Raw genomic sequence first — 15,277 nt, 5'->3', positions numbered from 1 at the left:
ACAGTATCCACACATCTGAGCTCTCACTGGTTGTGACAACTGACTCAATGCTATCCACTGACTTAGATGATAAATACTTATGTGAAGGCAGATGCCCCTCATAAGGCTGTAAGTTGAAATCTCAAGATTTCTAAGAGCCACAAAAACATCACAGAATAAAGAAGTATTTCGGGTAAGACTGTGTGAGAGAGAATATGTGTAAAATATCAAAAGACCATCAAAGAAACCACTTTTGTCCTTTTCAGAAGTAAATACTTTTCCTAGATCACCACGCATATTTTGTCATCACTAAGGAATAAGGTCATGGGACCCCCCTTACATGTTTAGTTAAGTCTGACCCTGTCGGCTCCAGCCCAGGGACAGGAAGTACTGCCCTGGAAACACAGAGCCTCCAGAAGGGAGACAGGTGCTGGGTGGAAGAGGGGGCTGAGATCCCCTCAGGATGAATCCACGAATAGGTGAGAACAGTTCTGTCCCCTGCCAAGAGAGGGAGATGCCCATACCCCAAGGTTTATTTTCCATGGTCATGTCAACACTTGCTGTTCCTTTGAGGGAAACAAAAAAGGAAGATGCCATTGTTTAAATACTAAAATTTATTTCATGCTCCAGACTTTCTCTAATTAAAAATAACCCTACTGCAAATACCAACATGCTAGAAGACCCGGTACATTACCAGGGCCCCGGGAGGGCTGCTAAGCTCTAGGCACTGTAAAAGCAAATCAGGTCTGAGATTCCAGTTGTCTGTCTGTCCAAGAAGGTCACCATCAGAAGAAAGCTTTTTGTATTAAGAGCTTCTAACAGTGAAGAACTGGACACAGTAAACAGGCCATGCAGTTCCTTTCCATCTGTGACTGGGTGTTACTGAGTATAAACACCACCCTACCTGCAATACAGTCTGAGGGCAGCCTCAGATGTCCACTGTGTCTGCAGGTCACATGTCCTGGTTTGGCCAAATTTTGTAAACCTACCAAGCTGTCTGCAAGCATATGGTCTCACTAGAAATGAGGTGTGAGTCTCTCCTGTTGCCATTGCTCATGCATGCGGCAACCATCACCCTCCTATCTGTCCCGTCCATCCAGCTAGAAGAGAAGAGAGGAGATCAATTAAGTGTATATACCCAGGCAGGCCAGCACATCTCAAGCCTGGGTTGAACACCTTGCTGAAAGCAAGCAAAATATTTCATGAGATGCGCTTTTCTCTGCAAAAAAAAAAAAACAAGGTCCCAGCAGGCTTGGCAGAACAAGGCAGATAAAAGGAGACCCGTTCTGAGGATTTTAAAGTTCCCAGTTGAGGTGTACTGATGCTTACATGCTCAAAAACATTACTATCTGATTCCTTGGGTAGCAATTAAAAAATAAATCCCGGAAATCATAACCTATTTTTCATAACTTTCCATGAAACCAAGAAATCACACAGATTAAGTCTTGTAGGGCCATTTCCAAAAATCAGTAAGGGCTATTAGTCTCCTTTTATATGGGAACGGGACTCAAACCAGGAAGAGGCTTCAGGACAAGCCTGTCAGGCTGACATGACCAGCTCTCCACTGCCCTGCAAGATGGCCAGGGGAGCACCTGCCTCAACGACATTTTTTGCTGAGTTCTCTGCTTCTTGAATGGAGTGGCCAACGTGATTATGACATTGGTGGTCTTTACTCCTATCTATAGTGAGATGAGAAATGGCACCAGCCTACATCAGCCCTCAGAGCCAAACTGGAATGAAAGGCCATAAATAATAGTGGTAATGATGTCTAATGTGTGTGGAAACAGCAAGTGCTAAGTCTCATCCTTAACAAGTCTCAGACTGCAACCAGAGGCTGGGGCTTTTGCCAATGGAGGCAAGAAGAGGGTGCTTGCCCTTGGGCAGTATCAGACCTGTCTGTAACCTTAAACCTGGGCTTTAAATGCTATTGACTCCTCTAGAAGTTACATGGTTTTCCTAGGAACCATCTAGAAAGCATCAACACTCTGGCTGTCTATCCTTGGCAGGCTATATGGATAACAACTCCCATGGACCACTTCTTAAAAGCATCCCAGGTGGGGCTGAGGTTGTAGCTCAGAGGTAGAGCACCTGCCTAGCATGTGTGAGGCACTGGGTTCAATTCTCATCACTGTATATAAAAAAATAAAAATAATAATAAAGGTTCATTGACAACTAAAAAAAGTATTTTAAAAATCCCAGTTTGAGCACCATCCCACAGAAAGGGCAGAGAACTTCAGCTTCTCAAAGTCCTTATACATGGGTCATCTCAGTCATCCCAACCCTCAGAGGGGAATATGGCTGCTTTGTTTTAGGAAGGAAAGGCAACAGACTAGAATGACCAGAACTACCATCCTTCCTTAGCCACCATTAGCTCTGAGGACTCAGGAGCATGTACTTGGCATCATTTGTTCCTGTCAATGGAGGTGGTGGACCCAGGTTAGTGCCCAGTATAAGACCAACAGTAGCATTGTGGTCTGTACCTTCCCAGTCTCCCGCTGGACAAGGTCCTGCATTTCTTCTGTCCAGCCCAGAAGTTCCACCAGCCTTTCTACACTGTGAATCACATCCCCCAGCTGAGCCACATCCCTTCTGCGAGGTCGCCAAGTAAAGGGTCCCACCAAGTCCCGGTTGATGAGCAGCCGGGGCACTGAGCTCCCCACAGCCTCAGACAAGCTGGCAAAAGGCTCCACCTGAAAAATAACCCAAACATGAGGAGCACAGTATCCATCCCACAAGCCCATCAAGTCACCACACCATGGCCATGAGACCTAGAGGGACAGGAGAGATCACCATGCTTCAAGCTCAAGCAGCCTCCTATGCTTGATCTGGATGATCCTGTCCTCCCAGGCCTCCCTCACCTCTTGCTCCCCCCACCTTCCTCCTTCCTGCCAACTGTGCGGTGGGCATCTTCCTTCCACCTGTCCACCACTCTACTCGCCCTGCTGCAACACTGTCCTGCAAATCTTCTCATCTGGCAGGAGAGGCCTGGAGCTGAGTTACGATCCCTCCTCAGTCTTCACCATCTGACTCTAGAGAGATGTAAACCATGCCATCCAGCTTCTGCATCTGGTTCTCAAATGGAATTCAATCTCAAGAGTAACAACATAAAAAATAAATAAATAAATAAATGCTAACAAGGGTGGTTTAGTATCTAGGAGGGAAATGCTTAATTCCTGCCTTTCATTGGGAAGGTTTCAAATGAATTAAAGATTTAGATGTAAACAAAAGCAGTTCATGAAGAAAATTGAGGGTCTATAGGTAAGGATGGGAAAGGACTTTTTAGGAATGGTAACTGAAGTAAAATAAGACAAATGAAAATGACAGACTGTATAAATGCTATCACAGTGGTATCTCCATAAAACCACTATGTAGAAAAATATTAAACTCATCATCGTAAACAGACTGCAATATATACAACATGATAATTTATACTTCTACTTGCTAATTTAAAAACATGTAATTTAGGAACTTATTTATTTTGCTAATTTATAACCCAGTGAAAGATGGGCAAGAGATAGAGGAACTGCACTATTACAGAAGTACAAGACCTCTTTTAACTGATCAGACTGGAAAAAAATTAAAGATAGGAAATTTTAGTATTGGTGAGGATATGTGCATATGGCCCCTTGCACCCTGTTAAGGCACTGTATTGGTACTTCCTGGAAACTGAGTCTTGAATATGCATCAACATTTACCCTTTAGAAGTATTTCTGTGAGTGTAAAAATGTATACACTTGGATATTCACTATAGGCACTTTCACTATAAAATTATATATGGATATGTTTCAGAATTCAGAATATTTAAGATTCTGAAAAAAGATCATATGGTTTATGTACCATATATTGTGTCATAGCTCAAGAAGATCCAAAGCAGTGCTCCATAAGCCAACACATCAATATTTCTTCACAAAGCAGACAAGGAAAAGCCTGTGCCTTCCACCGGAGGATCCAGGTCACACTGGTACGCACTGGCAGGCTGGCTTCAGCTGGAACCTTGCCCTCCCAGGGCAGCTGCAGCACCTACCACACAGCTCCACGTGCTCACACCAACATGGACATAGCCAGTCAAAGAGCGGGATGTACAGCACTGCACAGAACAGCAGCACACGAGGACAGACCAAAACACACACAGTTGGGATGGAAATATAGCTCAGTTGGTGGAGTGCTTGCCTTGCAAGCACAAGGCCCTGGGTTCAATCCCCGGTACCACAAAACAAACAAACAAAAAACACTAACAGTTGTTGATGGGATTAAAGATGACGCTTGGCTTTTTATACCTTTATATAATGTATGAATAGTGCTTTTATAGCCAGAAAAAAAAAAAAAAAGAAGAAAACACAACTATTTTCATTTTGCTTCAAATAGAATGATGGCTAGTGGTCTCAGTGTCCACACCTTACAGCTGGCTCAGCCCATATGCCAACTACCATGGCTCCCACAGCCCAGTCTTTGGCACCTCCGAGTGGCTTTCCTATGTCCATCCTCCATCCCAGCTCACATCTGTTTGCACCTCAGGCTCTCCTGTCCATTCACTCCAAACCCCAGCTCCTACCTCAGTCTCTGCTAGACTCCACCCCCATGCATACCTCTCCTGAGGATCCTCAAACCTGCCCACCAAAAAATACAAGCCATAACCCTGAAGCCCTGTGGGAGTCCAGGCTCTCCCACAACTCCCATTCTGGCCTGCCTTCTGCCTTCACATCCAGACTCCAAGGGCTCATGATGGCTTTACCTGTCTATCTGCCAGTGCCAGCCAATCACCACCTGCAAGAGCCTCTGCTGGGTCTGTCCCCTGTGCCAATTCACAGCAAAGCAGCCACAGGAATCATCCTGTGCCACAACCCTGCCAGATCCCTCAGTTGACACCTTCACAAGCAACCAAGCCACTCCTCCAACCTTCCTGCCTCACCTGGTATTTTTCCCATTGCACATAACAAGCTACAGAATTTCCTCAATTTATGCTGTGACTGTCCATAGGGCTGGGACAGGGCCTGGTTGAGCAGGCAGCAACAGTGATGCCCACAGCATACACTGGGCCTCTGGCCACTGGGGAGCCCCTGGTGGTGTACCCAGTCAGGCACTAGCTTAGTTCGTAGTCTCATTTCTTGCTCCACATCTTTTAGAAATTCCTTATCATTCAAACTGAGATGGAGGACAGTTTCTTGGATGTGTCTAGCAGGCATCTCCCAGGCACCTCACCACAGGTATACAGAACCCAATGTAGCATCCTCACTCCCAACTGCCCCAACCAACAAAACCCTGATACAGGCTGAGCCAGGAGCCTCTCCACCTCAGGCCACAGTCCTCCCACCCTGCAGGTGCCCATCACTCTGCTGTCTTCAGGACTGGCACATCCCTCACTGTACCCTGACCAGCCACACCCCACCTGCCCCTTCCATCCCTTGGAATCCCCACACCACATGCCCTCCCATTCTCCCCATCCTCTCACACAGCTACTCCCCAGGCCTATAACATTAGCTGGATCCCATCGCCTTTAGCACCCTGGGCTGACCCCTCTGCACCGACCTCCTTCCTATCCTCCAGCAGCCCATGCCCCCAAAGCCCCTTCACAAACCTCCAGGGAGGTGCCTAGGATGAGCAGCAGATCTGCCATGGGGAAATCAACCACATGTAGCAAGAACCTCTGGGGTAGTGGCTCCCCAAAGAACACAATATCAGGCTTCACAATGCCAGTGCAGACTGGGCAGCAGGGCACCCTGTCGGCCATCACGTCGGCCTGGGGACACAGAAAGAAGGCAGGACCAAGGAAGATGCCTTTTAGGAGGGAATAAACTCAAGAAATTTCAAACAAGCACAGAAATTGAGAATAGTGCAACAGACCCCAAGTGCCCAGTTTTAGCAATTACCAACAGTTTTTATGTAATCCTCCAAAATGTTGGAGTGGTCAGAGTACTTAAAAACAAATCCTGAAAAAAAAATGTGGCATATATACACAATGGAATATTACTCAGCGATAAAAGAGAATAAAATTATGGCATTTGCAGGTAAATGGATGGAGTTAGAAAAGAATGCTAAGCAAAGTTAGCCAATCCCCCCCAAAAAATGCCAAATGCTTTCTCTTGATATAAGAAGGCTGATTCATAGTGGGGTAGGAAGAGGGAGCATGGGAGGAATAGACGAACTCTAGATAGGGCAGAGGGGTGGGAGGGGAAGGCAGGAGGCATAGGGTTAAAAATGATGGTGGAATGTTATGGACATTATTATCTAAAGTACATGTATGAAGACAAGAATTGGTGTGAATATACTTTGTATACAAAAATTGTGAAAAATTGTGCCCTATATGTGTAATAAGAATTGTAATGCATTCCGCTGTCACATATAAATAAGTACATAAATAAATAAATAAATACAAATCCTGGACCTCACCTGGTTTCATCCACAAATCCCCTCACAGGCTGAATGTCTATTCTTGCTCTGCACCTGAGCTGGTGCCAAGAACACACCTGGTGGACCCCAGGCCTTGGACAGTGCTCTGTGGACATCTGCCCCACAATGGGAAGGCAGTAGGATGCTTAACCCTGGTCAGAGCTGAAGTGACCAAGGCATACCTCAGCCCTGCAGGTGTCAGGCTTCCTGCACTGGCCCCCCAGGACACCTCCCAGAGGACCTGGGACCCCTTCCATGCCTTTCTCATCATACACACACACACACACACACACACACACACACACACACACACATACATACTGGGGTTCCATAAAGAAACATGCAGGGGTTGGGGAGGTTGGGATGCTGACAGCACTATGGCTAGTCTGAAGTTTACAAAACCTACCAGAGCTTCTCTCCCTCTTACAGAAAGGCTTCATCTGGTCTCTGTTACCTGCAGTACTATGGTTCTCAAGTCTGTGGTTTCCACCCACACCTCCTTCCTGCGCCTCCTTGGACTCGGGCCCAGGACATCTTCCTAGACCCCTCCATCTCCACCTCCAAACAGCCCTGCCTCCTGTAGCTATCTCATTCTGTTCACTGTGTCTGCTCGACCCATGGCTTCCCTATCTCCTACCCAGATCACCCACCTCCCCATAGTAGGCTCCTGACCCAAGAAATTCAACCTGCTGCCCACATAAGCTAAGATGCGAACCTTTCACGTCCCTTTCCTGCTTTAAAATTCTTCAGTATCTATCCAGTGCTAATGTACATGCTTTAATCCCTGCGACTCAAGAGGCTAAGATAGGAGGATCGCAAGGTCAAGGCCATCCTCAGCAACTTAGCGTGACCATCTTAAAATAAAAATAAAAAAGGGCTGGCGGGTGTGGCTCATTGGTCAAGCACCTCTGGGTTCAATCCCTAGTAACCCCCCACACACACAAAAAAGAAAACACCCTGGCCTGCCACACTCCAGTTCTCCTGTGCCAGGAAGGGCTCTGGGATCCAGACTGACTCATCCCTACGGGCCCCAGTCACTCTCTTCCCATAGCTGTGCAAGAGCTTCTTCCTACACCTGGCACTCCGTTTGTTTTTGCATCCACAGCACCCACCCAAATGTCTGGCACTTAGTAGACTAAACTGATGAAGAAACCAGTCATTCAATGGATGTGTTGATGAAAAGATTAAACATGCACCTACAGTTTCCACTATGTGCTAGACTCCCATTTCCTGATTTTAAAACTTACCACTGGGCTGGGGCTGTGGTTCAGTGGTAAAGCGCTTGTCTCATAAGCATGAGGCACTGGGTTCAATCCTCAGCACCACATAAAAATAAATAAAATTAAGATATAGTGTCCATCTACCACTAAAAAAAATATTTAAAAAAAAAAAAAAACTTACCACAAAGTTACAGTAACCAATACAGTGTGGTACTGGCCTAAGGATGTACAAATATACCAATGGAATAGAATTGAGAATTCAAAAATAATCCACACATTTATGAGCAACTAGTTTTCAACAAGAGTGAAAACCATTCAATGGGGAAAGACAGTCTCTTCAACAAATGGTGCTAAACAACCTCACACTCTCTATAAAAATTAACTCAAAATGGATCAAAGACCTAAATATAAGAGCTAAAAACCAGAAAACAGGCAAAACTTCATGAACTTGGAACTAGCAATATTTGTTTTAGATACAACATCAAAAGCATGCACAAAAAAAGAAAAATAGATAAACTAGAATTCACTAAAATTAAAAATATTTGAATAGCTGTGCATGGTGGCACATGCCTGTAATCCCAGCAGCTTGGGAGGCTGAGGCAGGAGGAAGGCAAGTTCAAAGCCAGCCCCAGCAATTCAGTGAGGTCCTAAGCAACTTAGTGAAACCCTATCTCAAAATTTAAAAATAAAATGAAGTCCTAGGACATTATATACTGTTATGATTTTCCCCCAAAAGCTCATGTGTGAGACAATGCAAGAATGCTCAGGGGTAAAATGATTAGATTACTATAAGAGGTGTGAGCTAATCTGCAGATTAAATCATTAATATGGATTAACTGGGTGGTAAACGAGGCAGGTAGGGTGTGGCTGGAAGAGGTAGATCACTTCAGTCATGGTTTAGGGGTTTATATATTGTCCTTTCTGCTTCCTGATTGTCAAGTCCTGAGCTGTTTTCCTCCACCATGATGATCTGCCTCACCTCGTCCCAGAGCCATGGAGTTAGCCCACCATGGACCCACTCTTTAAAATCATAAGCCAAAATAAACTTTTCCTTCTGTGTTGTTGCTGTCAAGTCCTTTGGTTACAATAACAAGAAAGTTAACTAAAACATACACCAAATTGTTAAAGGTGGGCAGTAGGAACTAGTTGAAAGGAGATTCATTCTGTGCTGTCTTAGTTGTTTATAAGCATGTATTATTTTTCTAAATTAAAAGTAAAGAAAAGGGCAAGTGAAGTGGAGCACACCTGTAATCCCAATGACTTGGGAGACTGAGGCAGAAAGATCACAAATTCAAAGCCAGCCTCAGCAAATGAGCGAGTCCCTAAGCATCTTAATGAGACCTCTCACTAAGCACCCTTGGGCTAAATCCCTGGTACCAAAAAAAAGAGAAAAAGAAAGAAAAAATATTTTCATGCTATTATACCACTTTTCCAGATCACCTCCACTCCCACGAATTGCAGAAGAGAGAGACTATCAGTGGAACAACTCACCCAGAAGTCCTCCCCAGGGCAGGATCTTCGGCAGACTGTGCAGGTGGCCGAAGCAAAGGTCCCATGAGCTTCAACTAGCTTCGAAGTGGGGATGCCAGACACTGAAATCCAACCAAAGCAAGCATTGCAGCCTTGGGCTGGCATGAATACCAAGTCGGAAGCATGACTTTTGGATGTGGCAGCATCCTGGAAGGGATTTCAGCCCTCAGGAAAGCCTGGTGTCCCTGCCTATATTGCCAATAGTGATTCTCCACCAACAGAGTAAGGCACAGGGGCTCCCAGCTGGAGCTAAGCCACATTTAAACAAAGCCTTCACTGGGCACACCTGTAATCCCAGCGGCTCGGAAGGCTGAGTCAGGAGGATTATGAGTTCAAAACCAGCTTCAGCAATTTAGCAAGGCCCTAAGTACTCAGTGAGACCATGTCTTTAAATAAAATACAATAAAAAGGGCTGGGGACGTGGTTCAGTGATTAAGTGACCCTGAGTTCAATCCCTGGTACAAAAAAAAAAAAAAAAAAAAAATTTCAGTACAAAGGCCTGGGGTATTGCTCAGTGGTAAAACACTGGGCTAGCATGCATAAGGTCATGGGTTCCATCCCCAATACCAAAACAAAACAAAATCAGAACAAAATCCATCGGATATAAATTCAGATAAAATTATGTCTGATATTGCTGGGCACGGTGGTGCATTCCTATGATCCCAATGACTTAGGATGTTGAGGCGGGAGTTTCACAAGTTCAAAACCAGCCTCAGAACTTAGAAAGACCCTCAAAATTTAGCAGGACCTTATCCCAAAATAAAAAAGAAAAGGGACTGAGGATGTAGCTCAATGGTAGAGTACCCCTGATATTCTACAAAACAAACAAACTAATATATATGTGTATATGTGTGTTTGTTTCTAACATCTAGCAATACTCACCCTATTCTATAGACATCAAGTAAAAATGAGGGTATAGATACATTTCCAGAAATTTGCTTGGTGAAAAAATAGACAAAAAGTAATGCCTTAGGAATTTCTCTGTTTGTGCTATCAAGGCCCAGGCAAAAGGCCAGTCAGTGTAGACAATGACAATGAATGATTTGGTGTGGCTGATTCAAAAGGAAATAAAATGCTAATACCTCCAGAGTACTTCCCCTCCTCCAACCTGTTGCCAAAGTTACCTGCCTCCAGGGAACTGTTCCTCCCAGCAAGGAGCTGTTAATTGCCGGGTTTCTGTTCTCAGGACTAAAAGGCTCAAGGGTCACTCCAGTTGAACTGGGCTGACTGGGCTGCGCAAAATAACTACACAAGTACCTTTTTCTTTGGGGTCGCTGTGACGGCTCCTCTGATCTTAAGGGTCCGCAGGAAGAGAGAGCCAAGAGCAGCGCTGACCCCTTTTACTGAGGAGAAGCTATTCAAATGAGGCAAGGGGTCAGGTTTCAGGGGGCTGAGTCTATCTTCATGATGTCTACTGTCAGCAGGTTGACTGACACCTGGGTAGGCCACACCCAAGGGCACAGAAAGAGAAGGGAACACACACAAGGCACTTCCATGGAAGATTCTATCCTAAACAGGGCAAGGAACAGGTGAGCAGAGTGGAGCTTCACCCATGGGGCTGTGGCAAGACACACCCATGCAAGAGACACCGACCCTCGCACCCAAGAAGGGTAGGGAAAGCTCTGCCACATTTCTGCAAATAAGCGCCTCAGCACCCAACTGGGGAGTGTGACTCAGTCACGAGTAAGGTTGGTCTCCCACAGTTAATAAATACCCACTGGATGTTGCCCTTCCTGCCTGTACCCCTGGGCAGCTTGGTACCTGCCTCTGGATCACTCCACCTTTTGATCAGGTAAGCAAGATGGGAGAAGGGGGCATGAAAACAAAGGAAATCTAAAATCTTTAGAAGAGGCAGGACACCCTCTCTACAGAGGAGCTCCCATCTCTCTCTTCTATCCTTTAAATAAAACTTTTTATTCTTGCCTCAGTGTTTCTCAGGTGTTCAATCTTCCACCTGCAGGTGGCTTCCTACATCCCCATCACTGTCCTAACTGCAGTGCTGAAACTCATGGCCAGGCGGCTCCCACCTTCCCACAAGGCCAGCTCTCCTGACCCTCGGTAGCAAAGCCTCCACAGTGTAGCCGCTGCTGCCTCTGTGAGTCCAAGCCAGAGATTTCATCTCACATGAAACAGCTCCTGAGCAAGGAGACACCTCTTGGGATCAGGTAACTTGCTGCTGGCTCACTGACTGCCCTGCAGCTGCCCCCACTACACCTAACCCAGGTCCCCCCAGATGCTTCCCTGAGATGCATGGCCTGACCTGTCCCCTCTTGTGAATCACTGCTGTCCTGACCCAGACAACACTGAGGGGCCATTAGTGGTTCGAGAGAGTACCAGTTATTTTTTACAGTCTGTATCTTCTAGAGATACTCATTGATTTACTTCTAGATTGTTTCTAGATTAAATTTACAATGTGATGGATTTGCTTGAAAACATCCTGGAGGTGAGAAAGAAGGTGGGGAAACAGACAAACAAGGACTGGGCCATGTGTCAGATATGGAAACTGAGTGGGAGGACAGAGGATTTCTTATACTTTTTATTTCTACATGTTCCACAGATTTCTTCTTTCCCCGCCCCCCCCCCCGTCACAGCGACCCCAAAGAAAAAGGTATTTGTGTCTCTTGTGTAGTTATTTTGCGCAGCCCAGTCAGCCCAGTTCAACTGGAGTGACCCTTGAGCCTTTTAGTCCTGAGAACAGAAACTCTTAGTGAGACAGTTTCACTAAATTGCTTAAGGCCTCACTAAGTTGCTGAAGCTGACCTTTGAATTTGCAATACTGTCTCAAGTTTCCTGAACTGCTGGGATTACAGACCTAACCACCATGCCCAGCTCCATGTACTTCTTAAAACAGAAAAAAATGAAAGAAATATTCATACCAGATTAGCAAAACAATGTCAACTTAAGTTCTGTCCAAAACTCACAACTCTGCAGGAAGACAGGCCCACAGGGAGGTCCCAACAGAGGTCTAGTTGGCTCAAAACAGCACCAAAAATGAGGTATTAGCAATGGCCGGAGCCCCACCTGGAAACAGGCACAGATGTGACATGGCGAGGAAACAGAGGCTCACCTCTCTCAAGTCCATCGATGTTCTGTGTGTAGAGACGCAGAAGCAGTCCCTTGTCATGAAGCAATCGGAGAAAGTAGTGAGTGGCATTGGGCCTATAGTTTCCAGGGTACAGCTCCTTGGCTAAGGCGAAAAAGGGCTTGGGGTTGTGGAAAAAAAATTCCAGTTCAAAAATGGCTTCGGGGTATGGGATGTTGTACTGCTGGAGGTTGCTATAGAGGCCGCTCCCTGGAGATCTGCAGAGTGAGAAGGAAGAGGTTCTGAGCCCACCAGGAGAGAGTGGGGAAGCCTCAGCAAGGGTTACCGTGGTACCTGAAATCTGGAATGCCGCTGGGTGTGCTGATGCCAGCACCCACCATGACCACCACCTTCTGACAGGCTCGCACTCGGATCAGCTCAGCGATGTCCTGCAGGGACAGTTTCTCTTTCTCACTGTTGCCTCCACTTCCAAAGATGCCTGAAGCACCCACAGACAGTGAGATGGCCCTTCGTCCACTTGTAATACTGAGAGCAAATGCAGAATAGAAAGACAACCAGCTTCACGCTAGCAAGAACGAGCACACTCTACCCTTCCCACCGTCAAAAAGGTCATGCACATCACTTCAGTCCCCCCAAAACAACCAACTTTGTCACCATGGATGACCACTGGCTAAAACAGAAAGCAGTCACAAATCAGACATCAAGACTATTTGGCAGCAAAAACTTTCAGTTAATAGGCACTGTGTAATCAGGAAAGCATCACTTGTAAGTGCAGCCATCAAAGCAGTGCTAAGAAGTCCTCATAGAAACTCAAGCCAGGGCCAAAAGTATTCCTTGTGAAGGCTCTGGGGCACATGTTCCACAGAGCTACACACCTTAAGGTACATGGGAAATGATGAAAATACAGTGAGTTTAAAGTAATTCTCAGGTTTTGCATCAAAATATTATTGGGATAAAAGCTGGTCTCTCTAAAGACTATTCCAGAAAGAAACATCCATGCCCTGACAGGGGTTCAGGGTGCTGCACAGAGTTCATCTTTAATGTCTGCAGATGGGGGCAGCTCAGATTAGCAGCTAAAATTACACAATCAGGCAAGGCAGAAGGTATACTGCAGCTCAGGGTTCTCATTGCAAAGCTCTGGAAAGTTCTTAAGTCACCTCCAGAAGCCAAGAGCCAAGATTGGGAGTATGGAATGGTCTTTCATAGTAAAGGGCACAAAACACATAGAAAAACAAGTCACAGGCTTCAATGAGGCCACAGGACTTTGTAAATGACTCTACATCTGAGCAGACAAGAAAACAAAGCAATACAAATGACACAGAGCCTGTAGCAGCACCTGAAGGTCAGGGCAAGAGGCACTGCAGCTGCAGAAACCCTGGAGGCCTCCTGAGACAACAGTCTTGGCTTCTACAGCCTTCTGGACATCTCACCAAGAATCTAAAATCTAGTGGCAAAAGAAATTCCCAACTGCAAGTCTGGGCAAATAGTCTGCTTCTCATAGGAAGCCCTACAGCTTCTGTGTTAAAACCAATGGTGGCCAAGGTTGGTTTAATGGCAGCCAGTCTTGCAGATAATCTCTGTAATAAGAACTGGCTCTACAGAAGCAAGCGTCTGTCCTGGTACCTGCTCTATCCCCAGCACCAGAACAGGGCCTGTACAGAACAAGAGCTCAGTAACGTTATCCTTGATGAAAATCTCTTTATTAACCTTTCAATATGTATCAGATGAATTTACCATTATTTACTTGAATATCCCCCCATTACAAAGCATCTAAGTTTATATCCTAACAACTACGGACCTTAAGATTTTTCCATATGTAAGCTCAATTCCCCATGTAAGGATCAGAGTGCCTGCCTAGCATGTGCAGGGCCCTGGGATGGATTGAGTGGCATTCCAAAAAGGGCAGTTACTGGGTGTAGTCACCTACACGGCAGTTTTAACTGCACGACCTTACGTAAAGAAGGCCATTAAAACGTTAAATGCATATACTTTTAGACCTAAAGTCCCAATACTAGGAATTTATCCAAAAAACAAGGTACAAGCAAAGTAATTCGGCACCACGTCATTTGTAAAAGCTACAGATTAGACACTATTTCAACACGTGAATGATCAAAGTAGTTATGAAATACCACGTAATGGACTTTCACAGACCAGTATAAGGGCCGAACTGCCGCGGACGGAACCACTAGACCCACGGTCAAGAACTGAAGAGGCCCTGCGCGCGACCCGGGGCCTCCGGAGGCGCACCTGCCTGGCTCCCGCAGGCCGCGAGCACAGACGCTATCCGCCCCGGCACACACCGTCCGCCAGGCGCGGGACTGTGGGGCCGGCGCGGGGCCAGGCCGCCCACCTCCCGGGCCCCACCATCTGAGAGAGGCCAGCCACCGTCGGCCCCACAGCGCCATGATGTTCCTTCCGCAGGCGTCCGCAGGTCACGTGCCCGCGCCCCGCCCCGCCCCGCCCACGCCCCGCCCCGCCCACGCCCCGAGCGCCATCCGGGTGAGCTCCGGCCCCACCAGCTCAAGTCCCGCCCCGTCCCGAGGGCCTAGCTGTGCGCTCGAGCCCCACCGCGCACACGACCCCTGCAAGTTCTAGTCAGGGCCCACGTCCCATCCCCGTGACCCGCTTCCCTGTCCCTGCGAGCTCCTGCCCCACCCAAAGAGACAACCCCGTGTGAGCTCATCCCCCGCCCCGAGCCCCATCCCCGTGAGCTCGTTCCCCGGCTAGAGCACCATCCTCGTGAGCTCCTGCTCCTCCTCCACTCCGAGATTCATTCCCGCCCTGCCCCTGCGCGCTAGGGTGGAGGTGGACGGAGGGTGGGGTTGTTTCCCGGGTCTGCTGGGCTCTGGCCTCTGGCCCTAGCCGCGACAAGACCTTCAGCCGCCACGGAGATGATAACTAATCCTAGTCCCCGCAAGACACTCCCAGGAAGGTGCCAGTACCATCCCCATGGGAGAGGATCTCGGATCTTCAGGCTGAGGCCGCACGCCAGTCGGGGCCGGTTGGCCGCTGGCGCCCGTTCTCTTTAATGTCTCCAGAGCCAGGCCTGGTGCAGGAAGCCGGTACAGACCCAGGAGAGAATTTTGCCCGAAACACGTCTGAGTGTGGTTGCCCTGGC

At 47.1% G+C, this 15,277-nt stretch overlaps 1 protein-coding gene across 6 annotated transcripts; it reads right to left on the bottom strand.

The window, feature by feature from the left end:
- Positions 1 to 575: 575 nt before the first annotated feature.
- On the bottom strand, positions 576 to 15,251 carry SIRT3 (sirtuin 3). Of its 6 annotated transcripts, none has more exons than XM_081282433.1 (7): positions 15,102 to 15,251; positions 12,493 to 12,684; positions 12,184 to 12,416; positions 9,078 to 9,178; positions 5,555 to 5,716; positions 2,460 to 2,669; positions 576 to 1,079 (listed from the first exon to the last, which is right to left on the bottom strand). In XM_081282433.1, the coding sequence occupies exons 2-7, from the start codon at positions 12,537 to 12,539 to the stop codon at positions 1,059 to 1,061; spliced, it is 774 nt and encodes a 257-aa protein (XP_081138559.1). In that variant the 5' UTR covers positions 12,540 to 12,684; positions 15,102 to 15,251; the 3' UTR covers positions 576 to 1,058. The 6 variants fall into 6 exon arrangements, with proteins under 6 accessions (XP_081138559.1, XP_081138556.1, XP_081138557.1 ...); XM_081282430.1 differs by lacking the exon at positions 15,102 to 15,251 and adding an exon at positions 14,311 to 14,625; XM_081282431.1 differs by lacking the exon at positions 15,102 to 15,251 and adding an exon at positions 14,407 to 14,625.
- Positions 15,252 to 15,277: the final 26 nt, after the last annotated feature.

Source organism: Spermophilus citellus, assembly GCF_964194105.1.
Source record: "Spermophilus citellus genome assembly, chromosome: 2".
Lineage (NCBI taxonomy): Eukaryota > Metazoa > Chordata > Mammalia > Rodentia > Sciuridae > Spermophilus > Spermophilus citellus.
The sequence above is the reverse complement of the archived record's forward strand: the minus strand, read 5'-3'. Positions and strand labels throughout refer to the sequence as shown.

Bases quoted from the DNA above. Each gene is read 5' to 3' on its own strand.
- SIRT3 (XM_081282430.1), bottom strand. From the start codon at position 14,564: ATGGCGCTGTGGGGCCGACGGTGGCTGGCCTCTCTCAGATGGTGGGGC. The intron at 12,417-12,492 runs GTACCACGGTAA...CTCACTCTGCAG, and splicing joins AGCGGCATTCCAGATTTCAG to ATCTCCAGGGAGCGGCCTCT. The intron at 2,670-5,554 runs GTTTGTGAAGGG...GTTATTTTTCAG, and splicing joins TCCTAGGCACCTCCCTGGAG to GTGGAGCCTTTTGCCAGCTT.